At 41.5% G+C, this 26918-nt stretch overlaps 2 protein-coding genes across 8 annotated transcripts in view; one reads left to right on the top strand and one right to left on the bottom strand.

Annotated features, from left to right (window-relative positions):
* Positions 1-80: 80 nt before the first annotated feature.
* Positions 81-25156, top strand: LOC127513177 (hemicentin-1). Of its 6 annotated transcripts, none has more exons than XM_051894787.1 (20): positions 81-170; positions 383-488; positions 2412-2675; positions 2818-2969; positions 3467-3620; positions 3702-3891; positions 4710-4804; positions 4899-5085; positions 9575-9672; positions 10587-10740; positions 10824-10942; positions 11761-11952; positions 12035-12148; positions 12266-12321; positions 12551-12662; positions 19958-20513; positions 20965-21125; positions 21236-21305; positions 21399-21597; positions 22688-25156. In XM_051894787.1, exons 2-20 carry the CDS (start codon positions 389-391, stop codon positions 23069-23071), a joined length of 3357 nt encoding a protein of 1118 aa, XP_051750747.1. In that variant the 5' UTR covers positions 81-170; positions 383-388; the 3' UTR covers positions 23072-25156. The 6 variants fall into 6 exon arrangements, with proteins under 6 accessions (XP_051750747.1, XP_051750748.1, XP_051750746.1 ...); XM_051894788.1 differs by having other exon boundaries at positions 83-170; positions 322-488; positions 4713-4804; XM_051894786.1 differs by having other exon boundaries at positions 83-170; positions 322-488.
* Positions 24920-26918, bottom strand: part of ptgs1 (prostaglandin-endoperoxide synthase 1) — a 30147-nt gene continuing 28148 nt past the window's right edge. For both annotated transcript variants that reach the window (XM_051894793.1, XM_051894794.1), the window contains one exon: positions 24920-26918. In XM_051894793.1, coding sequence (XP_051750753.1) covers positions 26572-26918 — 347 coding nt within the window. In that variant the 3' untranslated portion in view covers positions 24920-26571.

Below are 26918 nucleotides of genomic sequence, written 5' to 3'. Positions count from 1 at the left end.
TGAAACACAACCAAAATAGGAATATGCAGTGAGAGAGAGAGAGAGAGAGAGAGAGAGAGAGAGAGAGAGAGAGAGAGAAGGTGGAAGGTGCTGCTGGCTGTGTGAGAGTTAGTGATTTGCACTCGTTCTTTGAAGACACGCTCACACCAATAAATGAGGCACAACCACAAGTATGTATGTTTTTAAATATTTGATATACTTATATATATATATACTTTTTGACTGAAAAAAGATCGAATCAGTAATGATTATGAAACGTGAAATACAACAGTTATGTTGAAACCTGCATTAGTATGAGAACTTGAACTGTTTGTCTTGCAGTGCATGAATGCATTTGGTCAGATGAGGAATGATGCTATGGACCATTATCTTCATTTGAAAGGCACATATGAAGAGGGCTAGCATGTCTCGTCCTGTATGGAGTTCACTTCAGATGCTCCTCCTTCTGTCCTCTTCCATCAGGATAAATCCTGTTGTGTCTGAATTAGGTGAGTATAACCTGTGTAGTATTTTGGATGCAAGTGTGCTTATGTGATTTTATTGAATTTTATTCTGCTGAACGGGCCCATAAAAATGCATGTGTGCCATGCAAATGTTTTATACGCTTGCATAATTTGACAAAAGGCTTGCCAAAACATTGTGCTTGCTCCACTGTAGCCTAGCAACGGTGGACTTCAAACTACCCCTGCTTCCTCAAAGTGATGCCCATTTGAAGTGAGATTTAATGTGGTGAAAGATACACTGAATATCTGGAATAGCTGGGTATTACTTTGCAAACAGTAATCAAATGCTAATGCCATATAAAATTATTTATGCTACAGATAACATAATTCATGTAATGTGTTTTTAGTAGGGTAGGTTGGGGTAAGATGCCCCCCGGGGCAAGATGTCCCCCCACTTAAATTTTTTTTCCTGACCATAGATGACACAAAATCTCATCTCAGCACTTTAGATGAATGGCTATGCTATTTTTTAATTTTGTCATTTCATCTGAATATCAACATTTGTGAGGTTTAGTCAGTCAAAACAGTTTGAGGTTAATTGATCTAATTTTGTGTCTCTGGAAAATAGTGGTTTATGACATTGTATTACGTTGAATATCATAGTTTTTTGTGTCTATTTTTAATGAGGGATTTGTGGACACATTAATGTTTTGTGGAGTAAAAGTTATAGCTTTTATTTTGAAGTAAAAAGATAAAATTAGATGAAAACCAAAATTAGTTAGATGACCCCCCCCCAGATTTGGCACAGAAGGCCCCAAGTGCATGTTGTTACTAGTGTTATTATTTTTAAATTGAATAATTATTGTAATTAATAGGGTTATTATTCAGTACCTCCACGAATTAGATGTACATTTCAGACATCTTTGTTTTCATTAAAACCTATATGTTAGTTGAGTAAAATCATCAAATTTGCATTCATATACTTGCTATTATGACATCTTCAATTAAAATATAGGCAATTAAATAAGTAAATATTCATATGCTTGTATATAAGTTATAGAATAATTTTACCTTTCAGATTAATCTCTTTTACTGGCATTCTGCTTTGTCTGTCATCAGTTATTCAATTATTATCAACTAAATTGTCAAAATTAAATTTTAAATACAATAGTTTATTTAGTATTTTACATTAATGACATTTAAAAAAAATATTTAAATATTAATAAGAATGATATCAAAAGTAATTTATATATTATGTAAAAGTTTACCCTATAATAACACATTGGCTGATGCATCACCATCCTGCACATGCTAAACTTATATCTCAATATGTTGCAATTGAAAAGTAAATCAACATTTTTTTTTTTTTAAGGGGGAATCTTCTCCCATCCTATCCTACCATATTCTATGACATACAGTACAGTCCACAAGCCTGACACCACAATAAAAATACGGATTAATAATCTAATTAAAACTGTAAATAAACAGAGTTTTTACCACAAAGTGTGGTAAAGCAAATATGACATATTTACAATTTTCTTTTTTACTCAGATTTTAAGGTTGATAATGTAGTTTTTATTGTAAAAAAAAAAAAATAAAAATAAATTAGAATAAATGTATTTTATGCATAATGTAAGAAAGCACTAGTTAATAATTTGGTAATGTCTTATAATTTCTTTTTTGTCTGGCCAAAAACATCTAGCATCTAAAAAATTAATTGTTTTTACAAGTCAAATATATTATGACTGAATCAACCTGACTATATTAAGGTACAGCAGCAACACTAATTTTTCAGAGGAGGTATATGGCTTCTCGAGGTAATAACACACATTTCATGCTTTACAGTGTTTTTAGAACATACTACATTTACTTTATATCTCTAAAAAAATCATATTATACTCTCTTTATATTTATATATCATCTTTTCATATTAATTTATTTCCTTGCACACTTTTCTCTTTTGCTTAGTATTTTCAATTTTACCTGAAGATGGCGTTGGGACTTTAAACAGCTCTCTGATGCTGCACTGCACAGTGTTTGACTCTGGCCTAAAGGCTCCTCTACCAGTGAAATGGGAGAGAGACGATGGTATTCTGGACAGCAGGATTCATCAAATGGCCAATGGCTCACTTTACTTTCCCCGCTTAAAAGAAGACGACTTTGGAAACTATTCATGCAGTGCAAAGAGAGGGAACAAGCAGATTCAGACCACTGTCATGATCAGCAAAGCATGTATGTATCTTGCATTAGTAACTATTGAAATATGAGAGATGATGTTAATAGTTACACACAAGAACTTACACACATGATGCATCTAAGGTGTCCATCACAAATGGTCATAGATTGTAATTTGTGTTTGTTTGTTTGTTTGTAGGCCTGAAAGATGTGTTCTTTCACCCTCAGTCCATGACAACTGAAGAGGGACGTGATGTTTTTCTTCAGTGTGTTTCTGGTGATAGTTTTCCTTCTGCTCAGATTTCATGGTTAAAAAATGGCAGAGTTCTTACCAAAGGAAACCAGATTCAGGTAGCTACAGAACTAAAAACACTTTTATAGTACACACAGTTATATCATATAACTTACAATCAATTACAACTAAAGGTTTTTAAGTTTTACTACTTGTTTAAAGCTGATAAAAACCTTTACGAAATGAAATATTGTTTGGTGATATTTTTCCTGTTCGTCTTGACCAATGAGAACTCGGCTATTAGAAGAGCTTTGATGATTTGTTAAAACCGTTCATGGGTGTGGTTTGAACGTGACGTTTTTTTTTTTTTTTTTTTAATTATTATAATTTTTATAATTACACATGCCAGCTGAACAGTCACTTGAAGCCCATCTCTCAGAGATTGTGCAGAACTACAATATTAATATAATTCACAGCACAAATTCCACAAAGAAAGCGCGACCACGACAAATGCGTGGAGAGAGATCCGATGATTTGTCGCCAAAACTGGAAAGCGCTCCGTGTCCGTGACAAGTTTCATAATATTTCTTTGCTAAATACAAAATATTACCACTAGGGACAGTATGGAGGAGGGAGTCAGAGGAAGACTTCAGGCACTTTGCACTTGGCTAACATCACCAAAGCAGACCAAGGAATATATATCTGTATCACCCACAATCCTCTGCTGAACATAAGCAAGGAGAGTCAAGCAGCAACTCTGACAGTACATGGTAAGACATACAACTTTGATAGATTTTGCATATACACATCTGACCTTCTTATTATTCAGTGTCTTTATTTTTAATGCACAGGTTCCAACGTAGACATAAAGATTATTGAGGGCCCACAAAATGTCACTGTACCTGTTGAAATGGAAGCGGAACTCCACTGCTTTGTTGAAGGCTTTCCCATTCCCACAGTGCAGTGGTTTAAAGATGGACGTCCATTACCCAATTCTTCTAGATGGGATCTGCAGAAGGAAGGACAAGTTCTGATTTTTCAGTAAGATTTTTTCTATTGCAGATTATGAATAAATAAGTGTGAAATTAAAACATCAAAATATATAATGATGTGCATGGATAAATCATTTAGCTGCAATATACATTGATTATACTGCAGTATTCCATAAAAAAAAAAAAAGAATTGTCCATTTTGATTTCATGGTGACCTTAAAGGATTAGTTCACTTTCAAATGAAAATTACCCCAAGCTTTACTCACCCTCAAGCCATCCTAGGTGTATATGACTCTCTTCTTTCTGATGAACACAATCGAAAAAATATTAATAAATATTCTGACGCATCCAAGCTTTATAATGGCAGTAAGCGTTACCAAACGAGTATGAGCTGAAGAAAGTTGAATAGGGAAGGCATAGGATGTAGGATAAGCTTTTTGAACTGCAAGAGTTTTACACTTTCTTCGTAAATTGAATATGGAAGGCGGTCTGGCGGAAGCTATGTATTTTACTTCATAACTTGTTAAATATGGATATTTGCTTTACGCAAACGCATCGCTTTGCTTCAGAAGGCCTTTATTAACCCCCCGGAGCCATGTGGAATATGTTTATGATGGATGGATGTGGATGGAGACACTTTCTTCAGCTCATACTCATTTGGTAACGCTTACTGCCATTATAAAGCTCGGATGCGTCAGGATATTTATTAATATTTCTCTGATTGTGTTCATCAGAAAGAAGAAAGTCATATACACCTAGGATGGCTTGAGGGTGAGTAAAGCTTGGGGTAATTTTCATTTGAAAGTGAATTAATCCTTTAAATACTTGTAACACAAGGCAATAAAATTGTGAACATCTTCTTCCTAGAAGAGTTTCGTCACAAGATGAGGGGCTGTATTTCTGTGAAGCCCGCAATGAGAAGGAGAAAGTGAAATCCCAACCAGCCTACCTACTACCTGCAGGTATTTCCTTTCGGATGAATCTACTTTTGTTCCAGGTTGTAGCTGCTCACACATGTCCTCTATTTAGCATACCCTTTCATCCCTTCTCACGCAGTTATGGATTGGAACTTTATGCTTGAACCTGCCAACCTAACAGTGAAGAAGGGTGAATCTGCGACTCTTTCCTGTAGGCCTCCTCACAGCAGACCCCAAGCACAAGTGTCCTGGTTTAAGAACAACAGACTCCTCAACCCAGGACTGCATTATACTGCTGATCCTAATGGAGACCTGCTCTTCCACAGGTGTGTTGTGTGGTTCTATATAGTATAGGTGTGTGTAGTATGAATGTAATCTGGATGTACTACATTCACCATACTGTCATTATCATGTGACCTACTAGCGTCAGTTACATCACTTCACTGTCATCAAAGTCCATTTCAAGGAAAGTCTGTTCACTAGGTGGCCATATTTGCAACGCCTCTGCAAGTCCTATCTATTTGAATGGGGGAATCCAGAAATCTCAAAAACTGCTTGGCGAACTCACAATTAAATAACATTTCAAATCAGCAACAAAATCTGACATGAACAGTCCCATAAATGTTGTTTCTTATACAGAGATAGCGTTCCATATCACTTTGCCAAATGTTTTCAGTTATTTCAATAGGTCCTACAGTCTACAACCACAAAAGAACCAAAACCCACAACGACACCGGCCAAGCAAATAAATATAGTAAACAAATGGATGAAAACGACAAATTATTGCCACAAAATACGTTTTATTGTGCCCTGAAAGTGCATTCTCTCTCCCGCTCTCTCTTTCAAACGTACACACGTCACATACTGTATAGTACGGACACACACTCGCACAGAAACGTTTTGTCAGTGCTGCTCTGACGAATTAATCAGTAAAATAGTTTAGCAACTTAAAAGATACATGGCATTTCTCACCAGCGAGGTAATAACTGTGCGGTTCTTGAGGTAGATAAACTTATAGTTTCGCTATTAACTTAGTAGAGACACTGCTGCTGTGAGAGACGCACAGATTCAGGTGGGCTAATTCACAAGCTTATTCTCTCTCTCTCTCTCTCTCTCTCTCAACTGCGGTAATAACTGTATCAACTGTATTATTCTGCTATCAAGGCTCAAGCCTCCGTTACTAGTTCTGAAATGACGTTTTGAAATTAGCATTGGAGGCTTGGGATGAGATGCGTAAGAAATTAGTCCCACACACAAGAGTGTTTTAAGTACAAAAACCTGACAAATGTCTTGAAATACAACATCGGTACAGTGTCTTGAGGTGTAGTAACCATAGTATAAGCGGAATAATTGACGACAGGCCGTTGAATTCTTGGTGTACTCCGCTTCACGTCGTGGCCGCATTACCACATCGGATGTGCACTATTTTCTAAGAATTCAACGGCCCGCTGCAATTGACGAGGCAGCGCTGCTGGGAGAGGATGCGACTTCATCTGCATCCTCAGGTCCATCGGCCAGTGCTCTTCCAGCCGAGCAGGAGATGGCTGGGGAAGATAGAGAAGGTGAGTTTATTGATGTTACTGAATCCTCTCAGCCACCCTGCCCCGCGTATGCCAGTTATTGGAGGTTGTGGAATGACGGCTTGACGATTGGTTTCTCTCCGGCCATAGCCCTCCAACTCTAGTGAGCCTTCCCGACCTGCATATTGAGGTTGAGAAGGTATGGAAAAACCCATACTCGGCGCGAATCCATCGAAATCAGCGAGCAAATTTCGCTGATGTCGAGGGATTGGCAGATTATGGGTATGTATCGATGCCGTATGTATCGATCTCGTATCGGGGCGGACATCGACACTGAAGGCTCCAACCCTGCCATCTAGACCTCTTAAAGTGACATCACGTCTAAATGGCAGGGCATACGCGGCAGCAGGCCAGGCTGGCGCTGCTCTGCACACAATGGCTGTGTTGCAGGCGTACCAGGCGGACCTGCTGAGGGACTTAGACCAAGGGGCAGGGCTCTCCCCTGAAGCGGTCATAGAGCTGCTCCGCACCACGCATTTGGTGCTCTGGGCCACCAAACAGACCGCTGCCTCGATCGGTCGATCAATGGCGGCAATGGTGGCCCTGGAGCGCCATCTGTGGTTGAACTTGGCGGACATTGGGGAGAAAGAAAAATCCTTTCTTCTCGATGCCTCGGTTTCACCCTCTGAGCTTTTTAGGACCTCCGTTGAAGCAGTGGTCGGAAAGTTCAGAGAGGCGAAGGCGTGCTCTGCAGCTTTCAAAACCTGTATACCGCTGAGGTCTGAGTCCTCACCCAGACAGACTGTTGGCCCATCCCGGCCCGAGGGTCGTAGACAGGGCCAGAAAAAGAGTGTTGCCTCTCGTGCGCCCCCTCCATGGCGGAGTAGGTCGCAGAGGAGGCGAGACTCAAGGAAGAAGAAGGATCTGAGGGAGGTGATCCAGCAGAAGCACGACCAGTGTCGCTGATGGATCTCCTTTCTCTGAGGGTTGAAAAGATCTAAACCCTCTCCATCCTTCTTCAGCCCAGGAGCTTCTTATATCAGGCCTGTGGCTGGGCCGATGATGAAAATTATTCTGACGGTCTGCCCGTGGCTTTGATAGTGAGAGACCCTTTCAGGCTTGTAGGGTGGCAGACTCCACAGTTTTCCATGGTGGTACGCCTTCTTAAAAGCAGGCCGCCTTAATAGCCACCTCAGGTTAGGGTAGTTGTCTCCTCTACTCATGGTTTGGAGAGTTTTATGTATCAAAGAGACGAGCCCTTTGCTTCAGTTAGATTTATGTCCAGCGTGGGCCCGCAGGATGTGAGCCTTAACAGGCTTCGCTTCAGAGTGAGTCCCCACCATGTTGGGCCCCTAGCAGCCAGCACATGCGTCGTCAGGTAGCTGGCCTTAACAGGCCTCCCTGTTAACAGCCCCAGTAAATGGGTTTAGTAGCAGGCTTAGCAGGCTTCTCTGTGAGCGAGTCCCCAGCACTTTGGGTATGTGAAAGCTCAGCTAGCAATGACTTTGTTTATGGATAAGTAGGCTTAGGAGGCCTCTCTGTGAGCAAGTTCCCTATTGTGCGGGTACTTTTTCAGTGTATTTAGCCACTTAGAACTGGCTACCAGGCAGCTGGCCTTAACGGGCTGCCCTGGAAGCTAGTCCCCCAGCAGTATTGGGGTCTCTGGTAGAGCTGCATGTAGAGCTTTTCAGTTTGTTGGCCTTAGCAGGCCGCTCTGAGAATTAGCAGGCCTTCCTGTGGGCGAGCCCAAGGTTGCAGGCTTTGTACAGCTAGCTAGTCTTCTTATCAGGTAGTTGGCCTTAGCAGACCTCCCTGAGAGCCAGCCCCTAATAAGTGGGCACATGGCAGCTAGCAATGACTACATTCAGCTAGTGAACGTTCTACATCGAGATGTTTGGCCTTAGTAGGCCCCTCTGAAGGCGAATTCCCCATAGTATAGTTACTTCTCTGCCAGTCAAAGACTCAATACCAGGTGTTTGGCCACTGTTGGCCTCCCTGATGCGTTATGAGTTATAATTATTATAATAGGCTGTAAGCATTCCCCTCGCTAGGGTTCCTTTTAGAGTGCACTGCATCCTTAGCGCCTTGAAACATAGGTGCTTTGTAGATCCTAGGATCGAACAGATATACTCCCCTTGCTTGCAAGGGTCGATAGCACTTCGCTGAGTCCTGCTCTCCAGGATGCCCGTCTCTAGGGTCAGGTCTGAGTTGGTTTACTGGCCTTTCTGCAGTCCCTCTTTCTGGATGTCTATTCGTGAGACTTCTGTGTCTAGAGACTCTGTTTCCGAGGAAACAGACGGGTTGTTGGCAGACTAGGTTACTAGTTCTACTAGAAGCCAGGTCAGCCTCCCTTCATTCCCCTGAGAAGTGACTGGCTGGGGTGCCTTTGGGCCCTCTAGCCACGCTCCCTAAAAGGGACCCCTTCTGTTGAAGATGTTGGTTCCAGGCCTTTGTGCGGCCTTGACATGTCTTCATATGTAAAATATGGAGGCCGCTTTGAGGCTTATAGCTGAGGTTTTGACTGCTGGGAGCGCTGTCACTGACATCCCATTTGTGACTCGTAGGGTGAGTGGGTCTAGCATTTCAATTGAATTGCTGGATTCTGACAGTTGTCGCTGCCATGCATGGCATGCACTCCCCTCAGCATGGCGGCGTTGGTATATCGTTCCCCTAGCGTGTTTACGCAGCGTTGAGTTCCCTTTCGAAAGGGAACGTATCAGGTTACGCATGTAATCATTGTTCCCTGAGAACAGGGAACGAGATGCTGAGTCTCTTAGCCATGCCTCGGGGCCCGCCTGCTTACAGTCCCTTCAGACAATAAGCGGATGACATGTTATCTGGGCGCCCCTTATATACTTATGGGTCGCATTATTATGATGTCATGGGCTGTCGCCGGTCAATATGATATTGCAGAGATTGGATATGTGTTTCAGACACCGGTTCCCGCGGAGGCGGTTCCCCTAGCGTGTTTATGCAGCGTCTCGTTCCCTATTCTCAGGGAACCATGGTTACATGTGTAACCTGAGACATTTTTCACCCACTATAAAGTTGGGAAGTATTTGGGGTTGGAGCTGAACTCTGCAGGACAGTGGCCCTCCAGGAGCAGGATTGGACACCCCTGATTTATGTTTTCTGTTTTTGCTGAACTGTGATGTTTGTGTATATTTTAATTGTGCATGTCCATATTTTAACTCAGAGAGTATTGTCTGTAAATTGAATCTTAATAAGTTAAAACAGTAAAAATGTAAAATAAATATCTTTAATATATTTCTAGCTGTGAGTCTCTGTGTTTCAGTGTACAAGAGACAGACAGTGGATTGTATTTCTGCAGAGCATCTAATTCCCTTCTCAAAAGGGCTCTCACCTCGAAAAAAATCTTCCTGGATGTTCTTGGTAAGGAGTTATTTGACTTTCTTGAAAGTAACTCATAGATCGATAAGATCACTATGTAGGTGTTATCCAAGAAAGGTTTAGACCGAACTATGAAATCATAAACATTTCATTGCACATATAAACCAGGGAGTGATTTTATGTCTATTAAAACCCATCAGGTCTAGACAGAATCTGCAGAATGACTTTCAGTCATTTTTAATACTTTTTTAAATAATTTTTACAATTGGTAGATGGAGCTGAGTACTACACTCCTCTTGATACCTGAAAGAATAGCAAAATGAGCCAGAATATTTATTCAAGAAACATGAAAAGGCCAAATGTAAATTGTGTAAAAAATGATCCATTTAAATTATGTATAAATCTGCAGAAGAACCTCTTGTGATTTTTGTAGTATTGTTCTACCTGCCATATAAATATTAAGATATTGATATGATACTTATCATTATTATTACTTATGAGACCTTTTATTATTTTTGTATATAATATCAAATGTTTTTTAAGTTAATTTATTGTAAAAAAAAATTATATTACATTTCTAGGAATTTTTAAATATAGTATAATTCTTAATCAAGTTTATTTGGCATTTAGTAAGAAAGCTTTATTTATATGGCAACTTTTAAAAACAGTGTTGACAAAGTGCTTTACAGAAGAAAAATACATGTGTGCATTCACAGGAATGAAAAAAAACATATATAATAAAAATAAGATAATAAAAGAAATCATAACAATAAAATAAATCAAGAAAACAATGTGTTTCAGGAAACTGTGATAGTGTAGTTCTATCATGATCCAAAGGGGTCCACTAATCCATAAAACCTTGGCTAGTCATTTGTGAATTTTGAAATCTCCATTATGTTTGCTCAGCTTCCGTTATTATATTCTTTTCTCTGTTCAATCTGGCCTTATTATTTCAGAACCTCCATCCGTGACTATCTGGCCAACAGTGGTAACATCTCGTGTAGGAGCTGAAGTGACGATTCACTGCCAAGTGTTAGGACAACCTGCTCCTTTAATCAGGTGGTCAAAGCAAGGCCAATCTGTCCAAACTGGAGGCAAAATTATCATGGGGTAAGTTTTGCAGGAAGAGTTTATTAACTATAATTGTGGTTATTGTTTACTGGGTGGTGCTTGTAAATTCATTTTGTTCCCAGGTTAAGAAATACAACTCTCTACATTTCATCAGTGAGAAAGTATGATGAAGGATATTACACATGCACAGCCTCCAATACACTGGGTCACGATGAGAAAACCATGACTCTTCGAGTTGCTGGTAAATCTTCTTATAGATTACTAATAGTATACTAAAAAAAAAGTACCAACATGTACAAGTACTAACATGTTGTTCTGTGGTATTCTTTGAGATAAGAGGATGTGAAAATATATTTTTTTAAAGTAATCACTTAGTACCATGGTATTATCAACTAATACATCACTGTATTATGGTACCACCTTAGTACTTTTTTGTTAGGGTGTTTGTGATGTCTTTAACTTCAACAGACTGACAACTGGATCGAATTCCAAACAGCGCTTTTGTGCCCTTGAAAGGGCACTTTACGAAGGGAACGCCATTTGTAGGGGCTTCCAAACAAAAGCGAACACCTGAATCCCTTCATGAAGGGCCCTTCCGTTAGCGAAGGGTACATGCGATGGTCGCTTCAAGGAAGTAATTTTATAGTTTATGGTCACATGACCCAGAGTGGCAAATCCTTGCGATTCATTTTAAAGCTAGATGGCGGGAGCGGTTGTGTTAACCTATAAACAGAATAATTAGGTAGTGTTGACTACTTGCAGGTTTGAGAGCAGCATGCAACGGAACATACACACATGAAAAGCATATTTTAGAAACTTCATTATAAAATGTATATTTTTTGCAACAATTAAATTAACAGCAATAATAATAAATTCTTCTTGTAAGAACAGCTAATGGGTTGATGGACACCACACTGCATTGAGAAAATTATGTTGTCCTGCTCCCTCCAAAGTGCCCACTTCAAGGGCCCTGCCCTTCAGAGTGAGTAGGGCATAGGGATGCTCACTTCCGATTGGAATTCGCCTCTGATCTAACTTTGTATTTCTTTTTGTTTTCAGTGAAACCAGTCATTGTTTCCTTCATTGCATCACTCACTGTCTCAGAGGGATCTCCTGTTAGTCTTCCTTGTCGAGCCGTGGGAGATTATCCTGTCAAATACACTTGGATTAGAACAGCATTGATACAAAATTCACCACAACTGACTGGTCCAAAGTCTCTGGTCTCACTCCCACAACAGATTCACATTGATGGTTTGTTACATATGGAACAGACTGTGGTTTAATATGATGCAGGTTTTCCCTTGTTTTTAAAATGTTACATTTAATTTTACAGATAATGGGACATTGGTCATCTCAAACATTCACCGGTCTGATTCAGGAGAGTACCAGTGCACTGCAGAAAACAGAGTCGGTCAGGATGTGAGAAGTGCCATTATATCTGTAACTGGTGAGTAAAATGCATGAGAACTAAACTATTACTAGTTCTCATGCCTTCAGTAAATATAGATTAGTTTCATGTTTGCATCTCGGTTTGATCTAATCATCCTAATGCTCTAACTTAAAGCTGACTCTGATGTCCCACGTGATAAAGAAGCACTGAGTAAAACGATTATAACCACTGTGAGTAATGCAGTGTGCAGAGATAGTCATTCTGGTACCATCCATGACATTAGACTCATAATGTGTAACTGTGACTCTGTGATTGTTTTGTGAGTACTATGGCATTTTCATCAACATTCTCCACCATTTTGACCATTTTCAGTAGTTAAGTCCATTGAATAATTTCTTGCAACACATGCATCTGGTAACAATTATGGGTCTGAATTTGTATGTTTATCTAATCTTGCAGGTTCCAGAGAGTGAGCAAGAATTATTTACTAATTCCTTTTTGCATGGTTCAAACAATACAGAGATGAATGAATCCCTTCTGCAGACAACTGAAGATTATACAAAGATATCTTGTAAGGATATTAACATACTTTAGAGCAGGGATTCTCAACTCTGGCCCTCAAGGTCCACTTTCCTGCATAGTTTAACTTCAGCCCTAATCAAACACACCTGAACAAGCTAATCAAGGTCTTATCAGGTCATACTAGAAAGCTAGAGCAAGGCCACTTAAAGGCAAGCCTGCAAGGTTAACAAAAAAAAAAAAAAAAAAGCGTAATGCCTGCTAACGACCAGAGTTCGTTTTTTAAATGAATTTCAATATAAGAGAGGCTTAACTACATTGAATATACTGCTTTTGTGGGAAAACAGCTTATCATTTCATGAATCAACAGCCCATCGGCTAATCTTCAACATGTTTGCTCTTAAACATTTATTTTGGACTGAATATTTTTAGATTTTACTCCAAAAAAATGCTGTTTTATAAGAGAAGTCACAGACAATTGTGCAATAGGTATGATTCAGTTTCCGGCACTTCTTATTCATTTCTATGGTATCCGCAAATGGTGATTGACTGTTGCACAACTCCGGCACCATGTCACGAAGGACACCATGTTTATTCTCGCCTATTTATTGGGAAAATCGCATTAAAGCTAAAATTATATTTAGTCTTCCATTCACTGACAGTCATATAAACATTCACCATGCTATCAAGATAGTCAGCTTGCTGACAATTCTGGAATTTATGTAATACAGGCTATAAATACAGGCTGTGTATAAAACATACAGTATGCTTCAAATGATTATTTATATATATATATAAATATGCACTGCTTTAACGACAATACAAGGCGATGTAGCTATTGTGAGAAAAAACTAATAAAGAATAGCAGTCACAGCAGCAGTCGTTTTCCCCTCCGCCATGTTCAAACTTTATGGCATGCCCATAGGGAACTTGGGTATCAAAATTATCCCAGAGATTCCCAGTAGTAGGGGAGAGCGGGGTAAGTTGTCACACTTTTCACACTGTCTAACATTTACTGAGCACCATACATCACAATGGTATAAATGTCATACCAAATGAAAGAAGGAGGTCTTGGGCACATATGTTGTATTCATTACATTTTGTTACGTACAGAAGGGGACGGAGACACAGATACGGGTTTAACAGGTTTATTGATGGTAATGCAGAGCGTGAACAGGATGCAGGTAAGTGAATGCAGATTGACAGAGCAGAATGATGAAGAGCTGGCACTGATACTTGGCTGGATGTTTCTTACAGAGAGCGTGGATGTCAGGAGACGAGGGAGCGAAGACACACTGGAGGAACACTGGAGACGAGGAGACACAGGGAATTACGGAGAACGCTGGAGACAGGTAAACGGAGAGCAAGGGAGTCCAGGAGGTAGTTAACACAAGGTAAGTGTAAACGAGACCGGACAGTGACTGTGTGAACTGGTGTGTCTTTTATGTGGCTGTAGTGATGACTGTGGATTGGCGTCAGGTGAGGCTTGTTAGTATTCAGGAGAGGGAGTGCGATGTGATTGGGTGACTGTGGAGCCTGGCGTGTCTGTGACATTACCCCCCCCTCCACGGTCCGCTCCTGAGGACCGTGGACCCCGACGTCGTGGTGGCCGACCTCTACTTCGGGGGGCAGGCTTACTGGGATGTCTGGCGTGGAAGTCGTCAAGGAGACTGGGGTCTAGAACATCATTTCTCGGGACCCATGAGCGTTCTTCGGGACCATACCCTTCCCAGTCGACTAAGTATTCTAGGGAACCACCACGGCGCCGGGAGTCCAAGATGTCTTTCACTTGATAGGCCACTCCGTCTTCTACGATGAGTGGAGGAGGGGGATCTTCGGAATCGCCAGGCTCTGTGGAGGGAAGGACAGAGGGATGGTGAGGCTTTAACAGTGACACGTGGAAAACTGGGTGAATGCGATACTCAGGAGGGAGTTGCAGGTGATAGGTGATGGGGTTGATCTGCCGGATGACGGTGAAGGGGCCAACGAACCTAGGACTCAGTTTCCTACAGGGCAGGCGCATCCTGATGTCCCTGGTTGACAGCCAGACCTTCTGCCCTGGTTGGTAGTTGGGTGCGTGGGAGCGTCGAAGGTCAGGCTGTCAACCGGCGCCTGCGTAGGGCTCGCTGGAGTTGCAGATGTGCTGAGTCCCAGACCCTCTCGCTCTCCCGGAACCAGTAGTCCACTGCCGGAACGTCAGAGGGTTCCCCATCCCAGGGGAAGAGTGGGGGCTGGTAGCCGAGCACGCATTGGAAAGGTGTAAGGCCAGTAGTGGGTTGACGGAGGGAGTTCTGGGCGTACTCGGCCCAGCCCAGGAACTGGTTCCAGGAGTCCTGGTGGCCGTGACAGAAGGTACGTAAGAAACGGCCAATCTCCTGTATCTTCCTCTCCGTCTGCCCGTTTGTTTGGGGATGGTAACCTGAGGAGAGGCTTACGGTCACACCTAGGAGCTTGAAGAAGGCCTTCCAGACTCGGGATGTGAACTGGGTACCACGGTCCGAAACGATGTCCTCAGGTAATCCATAATGACGAAAGACGTGGTTAAATAACAGTTCTGCCGTTTCCATGGCAGTGGGGAGTCCTGGCAGGGGAATTAAACGGCAGGACTTGGAAAAGCGGTCGACTATGACCAGCACACAGGTGCAACCATCGGAGACAGGAAGGTCGGTGATGAAATCTACTCCTAGGTGTGACCATGGACGAGTGGGAACGGGCAGAGGTAGGAGTTTTCCGGAGGGAAGATGGCGTGGGCTCTTTGAGATGGCACATTCCCTGCACCCTTGTACGTACCTTCTGACGTGGGATAGCATGCTGGGCCACCAGAAGCGCTGTTTCAACAGCGAGAGGGTTTCGTTGACCCCGGGGTGGCCAGTGCCCAGTGAAGTATGTGTGGAGTGGATGAGGGGTGTGCGTCGTGACCGGGGTACATACTTCAATCCGGGGGGGCAACCCGGCGGAACGTTGGTGGAGGCATTGGTCTTGGGGAGCGTCTCTTCCGACCAGGAGATGGGGCTCACGATGAGTCGTTCGAGGATGATGGGCTCTGGATCTTCGTTATTCTCTTCTACACAATGGACACGGGAGAGAGCATCAGCTTTTACGTTCTTAGGACCGGGGCGGTAGGAAATGGTAAAATTGAACCTGGTGAAGAAAAGAGCCCATCTGGCCTGGCGGGGGTTGAGTCTCTTGGCATCACGGAGGTATCCTAGGTTCTTATGGTCAGTCAAGACCGTAAAAGGGTGTTTAGCTCCCTCAAGCCAGTGCCTCCACTCCTCTAGGGCGAGCTTGATGGCAAGGAGCTCGCGGTTGCCGATGTCATAGTTAATTTCCGCCGGGTTGAGTTTCCTGGAGAAGAAAGCACATGGATGGAGTTTGCTGGGATTCCCCTGCTGCTGGGATAACACCGCTCCCACTCCGGTGGTTGAAGCGTCTACTTCGACTACGAAGGGGAGCTCAGGGTCAGGATGAACCAGGAGGGGAGCGGTTGTGAAAGCGGTCTTGAGGGTCTCAAAGGCTTGGGTGGCGGCTGGGGTCCAGGACAGAGACTTGGGCTTACCACGGAGGAGGTTGGTGAGTGGACCGGTGATGGTGCTATAGTTCTGGATGAAACGACGGTAGAAGTTGGCAAATCCTAGGAATCTCTGAAGTTCTTTAATCGTGGAGGGAATGGGCCATTCTCTGACTGCGGTGACCTTCCTCTCGTCCATGCGGACGCCACTGTGGTCAATGATGTAGCCGAGAAAGTGCACAGATGGCTGATGGAAGGTGCACTTCTCGGCTTTCAGGAAGAGGTGGTGGCTTCGTAGGCGTTGAAGGACCTCCGCAACGTGTCGGCGATGTTCGGCCAGGCTCCGGGAGTAAATCAGAATGTCATCAATGTAGACCAGGACAGACCGGTGCAGGAACTCCCGGAGCACCTCATGCATGAAGTCTTGGAATACGGAGGGGGCGTTGACCAGTCCATACGGCATGACGAGGTACTCATAATGGCCAGTAGGGGTCACGAAAGCTGTTTTCCACTCGTCCCCCTCACGTATTCTGATGAGGTTGTACGCGCTGCGGAGGTCCAGCTTGGTGAACACAGTGGCGCCGCGCAGATGTTCCAGGGCCGCTGGGACGAGAGGAAGGGGGTAACGGAACTTGATGGTGATTTGATTTAGTGCTCGATAATCTATGCAGGGCCGCAAGCCTCCGTCCTTTTTCGCCACGAAGAAGAAGCTGGAAGCAGCAGGGGAAGTGGACGGACGGATGTAGCCTTGCTTGAGCGCCTCGTCGATGTAATCCTCCATGGCTTTCTCCTCCGGAATGGATAGGGAATAGATTTTCCCTCTGGGCACTGGCTCACCTGGGATGAGGTCAATGGCACAGTCCCATGGCCGATGGGGAGGCAGCTTGGAGGCTTGTTTGGGACAGAAGACATCTCTGAAGTGGGAGTAACAGGCGGGGATATCCGTGGAACGGTTCTCGAGGGGGCTTTCCACAGTAGTCGCCCCAACTTGGATTTTCGGGGACTCAGGATAACTGGACGCGGGGAGTTCAGGGAAACAGTCTTGGAAACAATGGTTACCCCACTTCAGGATCTCTCCTGTCCTCCAGGAGATGGTGGGGTTGTGCTGCTCAAGCCATGGGCGCCCTAAGATCACGTCAGTTGTAGATTCCTCCAGAACCAGCAGCTGGATCTCTTCCATGTGAAGCACTCCCACCTGGAGACGAAGAGGTCCCACGCTGTAACGCACTTTCCGTAGTGGTTTTCCTGTTATCGCGTGGACTTGGTAGATCTTCGGCGTGGGAGTGGTTTTGAGATGCAGCTGGCGACAGAGGGCTCCGGAGATGAAATTTCCAGCTGACCCAGAATCGAGGAGCGCGCAGGCTGAAAAACAAAGTTTGGTGGCAGTAAGTGTTACTTCAATTGTGAGTGGTTTCATTCTATTCAGGGCAGGCAGAATGGCACTCACCATGGGCCGAGCAGGACGTAGGGGGCATTCGGCGATGTAATGCCCGGCACCACCACAATACAGGCAGAGATTCTGGGTCAGCCTCCTCTGTCGCTCAGCCGCTGAAAGACGTGAGTGCTCTACTTGCATGTTGTCATTAGCTGGTTCTGGAGGGCTGACGGACTCTGGCTGGCGGGAAAACGCAGGGAATAATGGCTGGCCCTGGTGCTCTTCTAAGCACAGCTGCATACGAGTGGCGAATCTGATGGATAGTTGAATAAATTTCTCGAGCCCGATGGAATCCTCATATGCAGCGAGATGCAACCGCACACGTGGATCGAGGCCCTGACGATATGTCGTGATGAGGGCCTGCTCATTCCAGCCACTTGCAGCAGCGAGGGTACGAAACTGGAGGGCATAATCAGACACAGTTAGTGCACCTTGTTTTAAATTGCATAATCTCTCACCAATCGACGAGTCCCAGGCGGGTTTGCCAAAAACTTCCTTGAAATGAGTTGTGAAACTGGACAAGGATGATACAACAGGGTTGTTCAAATTCCATAAAGGTTCAGCCCATCGCAGTGCTTTTCCATGGAGTTGAGAGATTATGAAGGCTACTTTGGAGCGATCGTCAGGGTACAAGTGCGGTTGCATCTCCAGGACCAGCGAACATTGCAGGAGAAAACCGTTGCAATCCTCCGCCAGACCAGAGAAGGGCGCCGGTTTGGCCATGGGACTGGCGACCACGGGAGGTGAAGGAACTGCGGCGGTGGATGCGGAAGTGTTCGCTGGTGTTGTTACCGTGGAGGTGCTGGCGAAAGTGCGACGAAGAACAGTGACCAGCTCTTGAATGGGATCCGGGGTGCTCATGCTGTCGGTGTTGGTCCGGTCTTCTGTTACGTACAGAAGGGGACGGAGACACAGATACGGGTTTAACAGGTTTATTGATGGTAATGCAGAGTGTGAACAGGATGCAGGTAAGTGAATGCAGATTGACAGAGCAGAATGATGAAGAGCTGGCACTGATACTTGGCTGGATGTTTCTTACAGAGAGCGTGGATGTCAGGAGACGAGGGAGCGAAGACACACTGGAGGAACACTGGAGACGAGGAGACACAGGGAATTACGGAGAACGCTGGAGACAGGTAAACGGAGAGCAAGGGAGTCCAGGAGGTAGTTAACACAAGGTAAGTGTAAACGAGACCGGACAGTGACTGTGTGAACTGGTGTGTCTTTTATGTGGCTGTAGTGATGACTGTGGATTGGCGTCAGGTGAGGCTTGTTAGTATTCAGGAGAGGGAGTGCGATGTGATTGGGTGACTGTGGAGCCTGGCGTGTCTGTGACACATTTTCATATCTTATCTCATTATGGAGTTGTAGACTGTTGAATAGAGAATGTGCACTTGTGACAATTTGCCCCATCATGCCTAGAGAATTTGGAAAAACAATTATTTCAATCCAAACAATACACATTTCAATCAAAACACATTAAGTGGCAAGACCACTTTACTTTGAACTTTAAACTAAAACGTTCTCTTGCTTGCACATAGATTCATGATAACTAAATGGAATGCTGCAGATAACTCGCTTAACTTAACATGTTTAACCTCTGAACAAAACAGATGCCCTGTATCTGACTAATCAGACAAGGGGGTTGCAGCCAGAGGATAGGCAATTGCCACAATCCCAGGAATGTCATAAATTGACATTGTCTTCCCGGGGTTGTTCCTCATCCAGGCATCACACACAAATAAATTACAATATCACAATGTTTTTTGAGCATATTCTATGTGTTTATTTGTACTGGGGTCATTGAGACAACTTGCCCCAAACTGACATGTGTGCTAATGTTGGCTAAATCTCAAGGTTAGCTCAACATAGTGTCAGCTAAAGTGTCAAAAGACACGTAATTGTCTCCTCTATTTTGTGCAAAAGAATAATTTTTAACATTCATACCTAACAAAGTTGTATTGTATAAAATTTAAAGTGCAATTTTTTTACTTTTTAAGCCAAAAAATAAGAAAATTGTGCTAACCTCAGATAAGAGCGATCTTGACCACATGTGAACAGGAAGATGACTATTGAAGAAGAAGTCACACAAAGTGGCTATTTGATTTTTGAGATAGAGCCTCTATGTTGGAGTTATGAACAGTGTGACAACTTACCCCGCTCTCCCCTACATACAACTTTAGAGGGCGTTCATGTCCAATTTTTAACTAGGAAACTATTTACGATAATTCTGATAGCATGTGAAGGCAACATAAGACTATATCTGATCAGGGTTGGAGCTAAACTCTGTAGAAATGTGGATCTCAAGGGCCAGAGTTGAGAACCCCTGCCTTAACTGTTTGTTTTGCAAAATGAAAAATTACTGTTCTTATTCTTATTTTTTGTGTGTGTGTGTTTGGTGCAGTGTTAAATGCTTTTGTGGAGGACTCACCCACATTCTTGAATCCTGAATCTACCCAGGACACTACAGAATTTATTTCACTTAAGCCAACTGGCATTAGCATAGGAAGCAATGAGATCATTAAACAACCCATACAAACACAAAATCCAACTGCTGTGCCCGCCAAACCTACACCAAACCTACACCATCAAGAGACTTTTATACAGGATACTCATCCACATATCCAACCAATGGACCAGGTCACTAAACCTCCACTAATGAATCCAAATGCAAACAGCCCCTTGCCAGCAGACTCATATTCCCAAATTAAAAACATTCAGAGCTTTTCCCAGAAAACTGCCCAGTCCTCAAGCGGACAAACTCAGACTCCAGGCTTAAATGTAATGGATGTGGACAACTTCACCGCCTCAGCCCCTTTGGAAAAGCATCAAAATAAGAGTCAAAGCATTAAACAGTCTGGAGGTATGAAGTCATCGGTGACAAATGACACAGAACTAGTTGAATCACTCAAGAAAAACACCTCACAGGCCCCTATGAGGACCACTGACAATAATAACAGGTTGGTAATCAAATGAGCTTCCTCATTAATCAGCTTCTCATCCCCCCCCATTTATTTTGTTTAGATATGCTTCTTAGATATAACCTTAAAGAGTCATGACACACTACATTTTTGAGACATTAACTAATTTGTACAGTATGCGTTACACAGGATGGAAGACAGTTATACTGTGATTTTTAATTTCAGAAAAAAAGATTATTTTAGAGATTTGTTTGATGCCATTTTCGTGGTTTTAAATCAGTGATAAGCATAGATATATTCTTTACAGCTTAAATCTTTACTTCAGCAGTACTTCAACATTAACATGAGAAAGTGTGGCATGAGAGATTTTTTTCAATTTTTTGGCTTTTTTTTTTTTCCTGAAAAATTGCTGAAGCATGCTGAGATGTTTTTGTTTCATGCTTTGTTTGATGTGTGATTTTTAAACAATATATGACCCTCTTTTCTTCAGAGAAAAGGAGAAATCTCAAACTTGGTTGCCTGTGATTGAGAAACATGACATTCCCATTGTGGTTGGAGTAGGTATTTCCTTGGCATTTATCTTCATTGCCATGGCCTTTTATTCTCTGGTTCAGAAAAATGATCCTACAGCTGTACCTACAGGGAGAGCAGGTGAGACTTCAGTGTAATAAAAATAAACCTTGACACTCATTATACTTGCATAGACCTGTGATGAGTTCATAAATGATATGTTGAAATAATGAATTTTTTTTTCCTTATAGCTCTGAGGGGTATATGTGGGCCTTGCAGACATGGGGAACGTCTTGTGATGGAAAGGACATATGATAACAAGTTAGTTTTGTTAAGGGCTTGTGTTCATTGTATAATGTCCCTGTCAACGTTGCATTAACTTAATTTGTAACATTTTTAATGACGACATTTCAGAGCATTTGAGGATGATAATTTGGTGGCTGTTATTGAGCAAAGCCCCAACACATCAGAGACCAGAGCACTCCCAACAGAAAGCAGCCCATCCACCTTGATGATGGAGCCACCATCAGATGAAGTGCAAGAGGGTGTCCAGTCCACCCAGGACCTGCCAGTTATTGTGGAGACTCACCCGGAGCCTAGAGAGGAGGACCAGGTCAGTACAAAGTCGTTTACTTTTGTGGTGCTTTTCACCAGTTACATTTTTTTTTTTTTCAAACATATAAAGTAGAATATTTTGATACCTGACACTGAATATGCAATACTGTTGAAAAGTTTGAGGTCAGTATACAGTGGGTACGGAAAGTATTCAGACCCCCTTAAATTTTTCACTCTTTGTTATATTGCAGCCATTTGCTAAAATCATTTAAGTTCATTTTTTTTCCTCATTAATGTACACACAGCACCCTATATTGACAGAAAAACACAGAATTGTTGACATTTTTGCTGATTTATTAAAAAAGAAAAACTGAAATATCACATGGTCCTAAGTATTCAGACCCTTTGCTCAGTATTTAGTAGAAGCACCCTTTTGATCTAATATAGCCATGAGTCTTTTTGGGAAAGATGCAACAAGTTTTTCACACCTGGATTTGGTGATCCTCTGCCATTCCTCCTTGCAGATCCTCTCCAGTTCTGTCAGGTTGGATGGTAAACGTTGGTGGACAGCCATTTTTAGGTCTCTCCAGAGATGCTCAATTGGGTTTAAGTCAGGGCTCTGGCTGGGCCATTCAAGAACAGTCACGGAGTTGTTGTGAAGCCATTCCTTCGTTATTTTAGCTGTGTGCTTAGGGTCATTGTCTTGTTGGAAGGTAAACCTTTGGCCCAGTCTGAGGTCCTGAGCACTCTGGAGAAGGTTTTTGTCCAGGATATCCCTGTACTTGGCCGCATTCATCTTTCCCTCGATTGCAACCAGTCGTCCTGTCCCTGCAGCTGAAAAACACCCCCCACAGCATGATGCTGCCACCACCATGCTTCACTGTTGGGACTGTATTGGACAGGTGATGAGCAGTGCCTGGTTTTCTCCACACATACCGCTTAGAATTAAGGCCAAAAAGTTCTATCTTGGTCTCATCAGACCAGAGAATCTTACAAATCTTATACACCATCTTGGAGTCCTGTTTGACTTGACTCCAAACATAAAGAACGTACAGTCTATCTGAGTGTTAAATCACAGAGATAAAGGAAGAAGTAACAGTTACTTGTTTTCTCTTTAAAAATATTGTCTTTTTTCCATTATGAATTAGCTGGAGACTATATTTGAGGAGGGGAAGGTCTCTCCCTCACCACATTCTGACATTCAGCTGCAGTGCATGGAGGACTGGAGAAGCAGAGAGTTTGAACCATGTCAAGACGCTCCCTCACCTCCTCCAGCCAATCCAGCACCTGCCCAGGAAGAGGGTCTGCGGTCTTCCCTGACCCTCCAGACCACCGATCCCTCCTCAACTCCTGTGCGCCACAGCATCAATATCTCCCACGGTCTCTCTCCCCTCCTGCTGTCCCACTGCGTGTCGCTGGGCATGACCTCTGTGGCTGTGGATGTGCACTTCTACCCTTCGGCCCCAGGCCAGCAGGTGAACACAAGGCTGGAGCATGAACTGTCTGCACCCTCTGCTAGCCACAGTAAATAACAAGAGTGTGTGACAAACGTTGAAGTCATGATTTTAAAAATCGCTCATTTCATAGGGCTACTGTCAGTTAGTTTAAAGATGGTGCTGATGCTTTTTCTCCCTCTTTTTTAATGATTGTCATTTTTTATAATGTTGGTTTAATGAAAGGCCACCTAGGCAGCATGAGCTCATATGGAGCAATTGGTTAGAATAGATGCGTCTGAATTCCTGTACTTTCACAGTATGTACTGAATTTAATTTGAAATTACTTTGCATACTACATCTGCTGTACTGCACAGGAAAAATATTCTGTTAAATTTACGGTAAAAAAAAAAGAAAAAGAAATTCACCATAAAAATACAGTGACAATGTTTCCAGTATCACTGGATTGTATGTTGGTAATACATTACTGGTGGTACATTACTAATAATAAAAAAGAAGAAACAAAACACTGTAAACTATATGGCAATTCATATTTCCAAAACCCATAAAGTTTACAGTATTTTACAGTAAAGTTACATATAGTGAAATGTTAAACCATTTAAAATGTTTCACTATAAATTGTAGGGTATCTTAAAAAATCTTTTTTGACAGTGTGGCATTATGTCAGGGAGACATAACTAAAAATGTATTTTAGCAAAATTTGATAATTATATTGATCATCTCAGCATTTGTGAATTAGCTTAAAAGGCACTTTTATAACTATAATATTTTTTTTATTACTATTTCCTTTTTTTCAATCAGAGGAACCACTATTTCTTCCAAACAGCTATTGTTGCCACATAGCAAATAATTAATGTTATATGTTTAATAATAAAGTAAGAACAGAAGTAAAAATCTAGTTTAAATATTCAAGGATTTTTTTTCACTAAATTAATTAACATAAAGAATGATATTTAATCATTTTCATTTATATCCACTGATATAACAATATATAGTAACAACAATATTTACCTTAATTCATTTTTACTAAGATATTTTAATATATGAAATATGTAATGCTTTAATTTGCCAATGACACTAATAACAACCATGAAAACTTAGAGACCCAACTTGAGATTTTGTGTTCTGTGTGTATGACAAATATATTTCACATACAGCTTTTTGTATACTTTGTATTTTTGTAGAAGGGAAGTACACATATTCAGACGCAGGGAATAATTGCAGGTAACATTTATCATTCATCAGGTTCATAGACACTTTCTTCATATGCCAAGGAATTTATAATACTGTGTATTTAAGAGTAATTAAATGTATATGTTAATGTATTTCTGAAAATTAGATACTATTCAGCAATTTTTCAAGCAGTTAATACTTTAAGAAATTACTTCTACAAACCTAATCATGGTATTGTGTAAAATATTGTTGGAAAAGGTCTCCACTTTAATGCAGTATAAATGCAATGAGATCATGGAACTTTAAAAAAAAGTTGTTAAATGGTTTATTTGTGCAACAACTCGACTGTTACTTCTGCTCGTGCCAAAGGTTAAACTACCCTTACCATTTGTTATTTCTGTGACCTGTATTGTTAAACATTAATCTTAAGATTGGAAGTATTGTACTTCATGGGCAACCAACTGTTATAACTTTGTTTTATATAGAAGTAAAAGTTGCCAATTAATACAGCTATGTCTCTTGTTGACTTTCTTGAACTCAGAAAAGTCATATTATAGGAAGCTGAGACACAAGCATCATTGTATACTATTTAAACTATATCATTTTATTCAGAACAGGTAATAGTGTAATAAATATACAGCATGAATTAATTTGTTAAATGTTATTGTATGTATTAATGGCCACAAATATATTTTTATTAAGATTATGGCAATATTTCACCTAAAGAGACAATCAACTGTACAATTTAAAAAATTGTTGTAAAATAGATTTTGTTTTATTTCAGTAAACGGCTTATAACAGTGATCAGGCATACAGATAAAGTTCTCTTTGACAAACAAAATCATATTGCAGAAAAATCTCATAGTAATGATGCTACAGATGCTCGTCTTTTGCTTGGAAGGACAGGAATATTATAAGGTTACATTCATTTCTATCAAGGAACAGAAATTAATACAACAGTAAACACTGAAAAAAAAAAAAAAAAAAAAACTGGCCTGTCACAGATCCAAAGTTCAATGCCAAATGACTTTTTAAAAAGCTATACAGTGCATTAGACAGTCAATTTACTTAACAGAACAAACCATGAGGCAGCAAATACAATTGATGTTTTTTTTTAAATTTTTTATTAAAGCTGAATGTTTTTTTGGCCTGCGATGGACTGGCCATCCATTCATCCAGGGTGTTTCCCTGGGATAGACTCCACCGACCCTACATAGGACAAGTGGTTTGGAAAATAGATGGATGGATGTTTGGCAACACAGGTGCCCGTAGGGTACGTTTACACTACAACGATATACTAAAAATGGAAAAGTTTGTCGTTTGTACAGACTACAACATTGTCAAAATGATCCCCACTCACATGGATCTGCGAAAATGACTAAAAAGGCTATATTATGCATGCCAGGCTAGTAGTTGGCAATGTTGCTTTGTAAAGAAAACTATGCGCATGAAGTCAGTTTTCTCAAATTTGCGTTTCTGTAGTTTACACGGAGACAATAACGGCCAAAACGCTTAAAACGTTTTTTGTTTTTCTTGTAAACAGCCCCTCAAAGTCATTTGCACAATGTAATGTATTAATGTTCTGATTTTATTCAAGTAAAAAATGTTTTAATGTGACGGAATCAACCTGGCAATATAAGGTTATAAACCACCAGAAGCCATTTTTAATGGTTAAATCAAGTAAATAACAAATAAAGTAATAAATGCCCATGTTTACTGTATAAAGTAAATAGTAAACCATACTGGTAACACTTTACAATAAGGTCCCATTAGTTAAAGTTAGCGTTTTTGTAGTTTACAGAGACAATAACAGTATCGTTATGTTAACTAGTATTAACAAATGAAACCTTATTGTAAAGTGTTACCAGAATATTGAATCACCAATATGCGAACTTGTCCTTTAACTGATCTTTCGTTTAAGCTCCACCCCCTTAGTTACGGTTTCAAACTTTCCATAAAAAATTCATCAAATGAATAAGGATTTTCGTGAATAGCATGATTTTCAGTAATACATGCTCATTAAGTGGGCGGGGATGAATTATGGCGTTGTATTACAAAAGAACAAAAGTTGGCGAATGGCAACAGTTGCTCCGGTAAGATTGGCCAGTAATGTTTTTAAGACGGGGCTTAGCAAAGCGTCAATTAAGTCCATAAAATACTCATGTGTGTTCTTTCTGAACATTATTTCATAATGCAAAAGCATTAATTATATGGTAGTATTATGAAAAATGATTCTTCAATCACCTTGTAACAAATAACTACTCTCTAATAACTCTTATTACTAATTCGTTTCTGATTTACAAGATAATTCATTTTGTCCAATTACTGGAATAAAATTAAGAATCTGTTATTAAAGATCAAATTTGTGGTCTGTGATTTAAAACAGATTCCAGAAAAACACTGTGCTAAAGTTCACCGTGAGATGTCCTCTGTTGTTTATAATCTGATGGAGGAGTATGGAAAGATACATACGGACACCATTTTGTATTGAGACAAACCAGTTTCTTCAAAGAAGCAGAGTTTACTATATCAAATCCTTTCTGCCCCCCAAATGTACTGGGTTTCCAGTAGTCAGGGGAACAAATGGGATTTCCCATGAGGCCTTTTAGGGAAAATGGGGCCCCCATTTCCACCATGCTTTCGCCAAATATCGCACCAGGTCGTGTCTTCTCTAGCATAAGTGCTGGGTAGAACTCTAGAGCATCAATATCACCGTAGAGTTCCTCTAGTTCTTTAGCCATTTCCTCCTCTC

The sequence above is a fragment of the Ctenopharyngodon idella genome, chromosome 5 (genome assembly GCF_019924925.1).
Source record: "Ctenopharyngodon idella isolate HZGC_01 chromosome 5, HZGC01, whole genome shotgun sequence".
Lineage (NCBI taxonomy): Eukaryota > Metazoa > Chordata > Actinopteri > Cypriniformes > Xenocyprididae > Ctenopharyngodon > Ctenopharyngodon idella.
The sequence above is the reverse complement of the archived record's forward strand: the minus strand, read 5'-3'. Positions and strand labels throughout refer to the sequence as shown.

Excerpts from the sequence above, each read along its gene's own strand:
- LOC127513177 (XM_051894787.1), top strand. The coding sequence starts at position 389 with ATGAAGAGGGCTAGCATGTCTCGTCCTGTATGGAGTTCACTTCAGATG. Across the intron at positions 2,970-3,466 it reads CCAAAGGAAACCAGATTCAG|GGACAGTATGGAGGAGGGAG; the intron begins GTAGCTACAGAA and ends TATTACCACTAG. Across the intron at positions 21,126-21,235 it reads TGTACCTACAGGGAGAGCAG|CTCTGAGGGGTATATGTGGG; the intron begins GTGAGACTTCAG and ends TTTTCCTTATAG.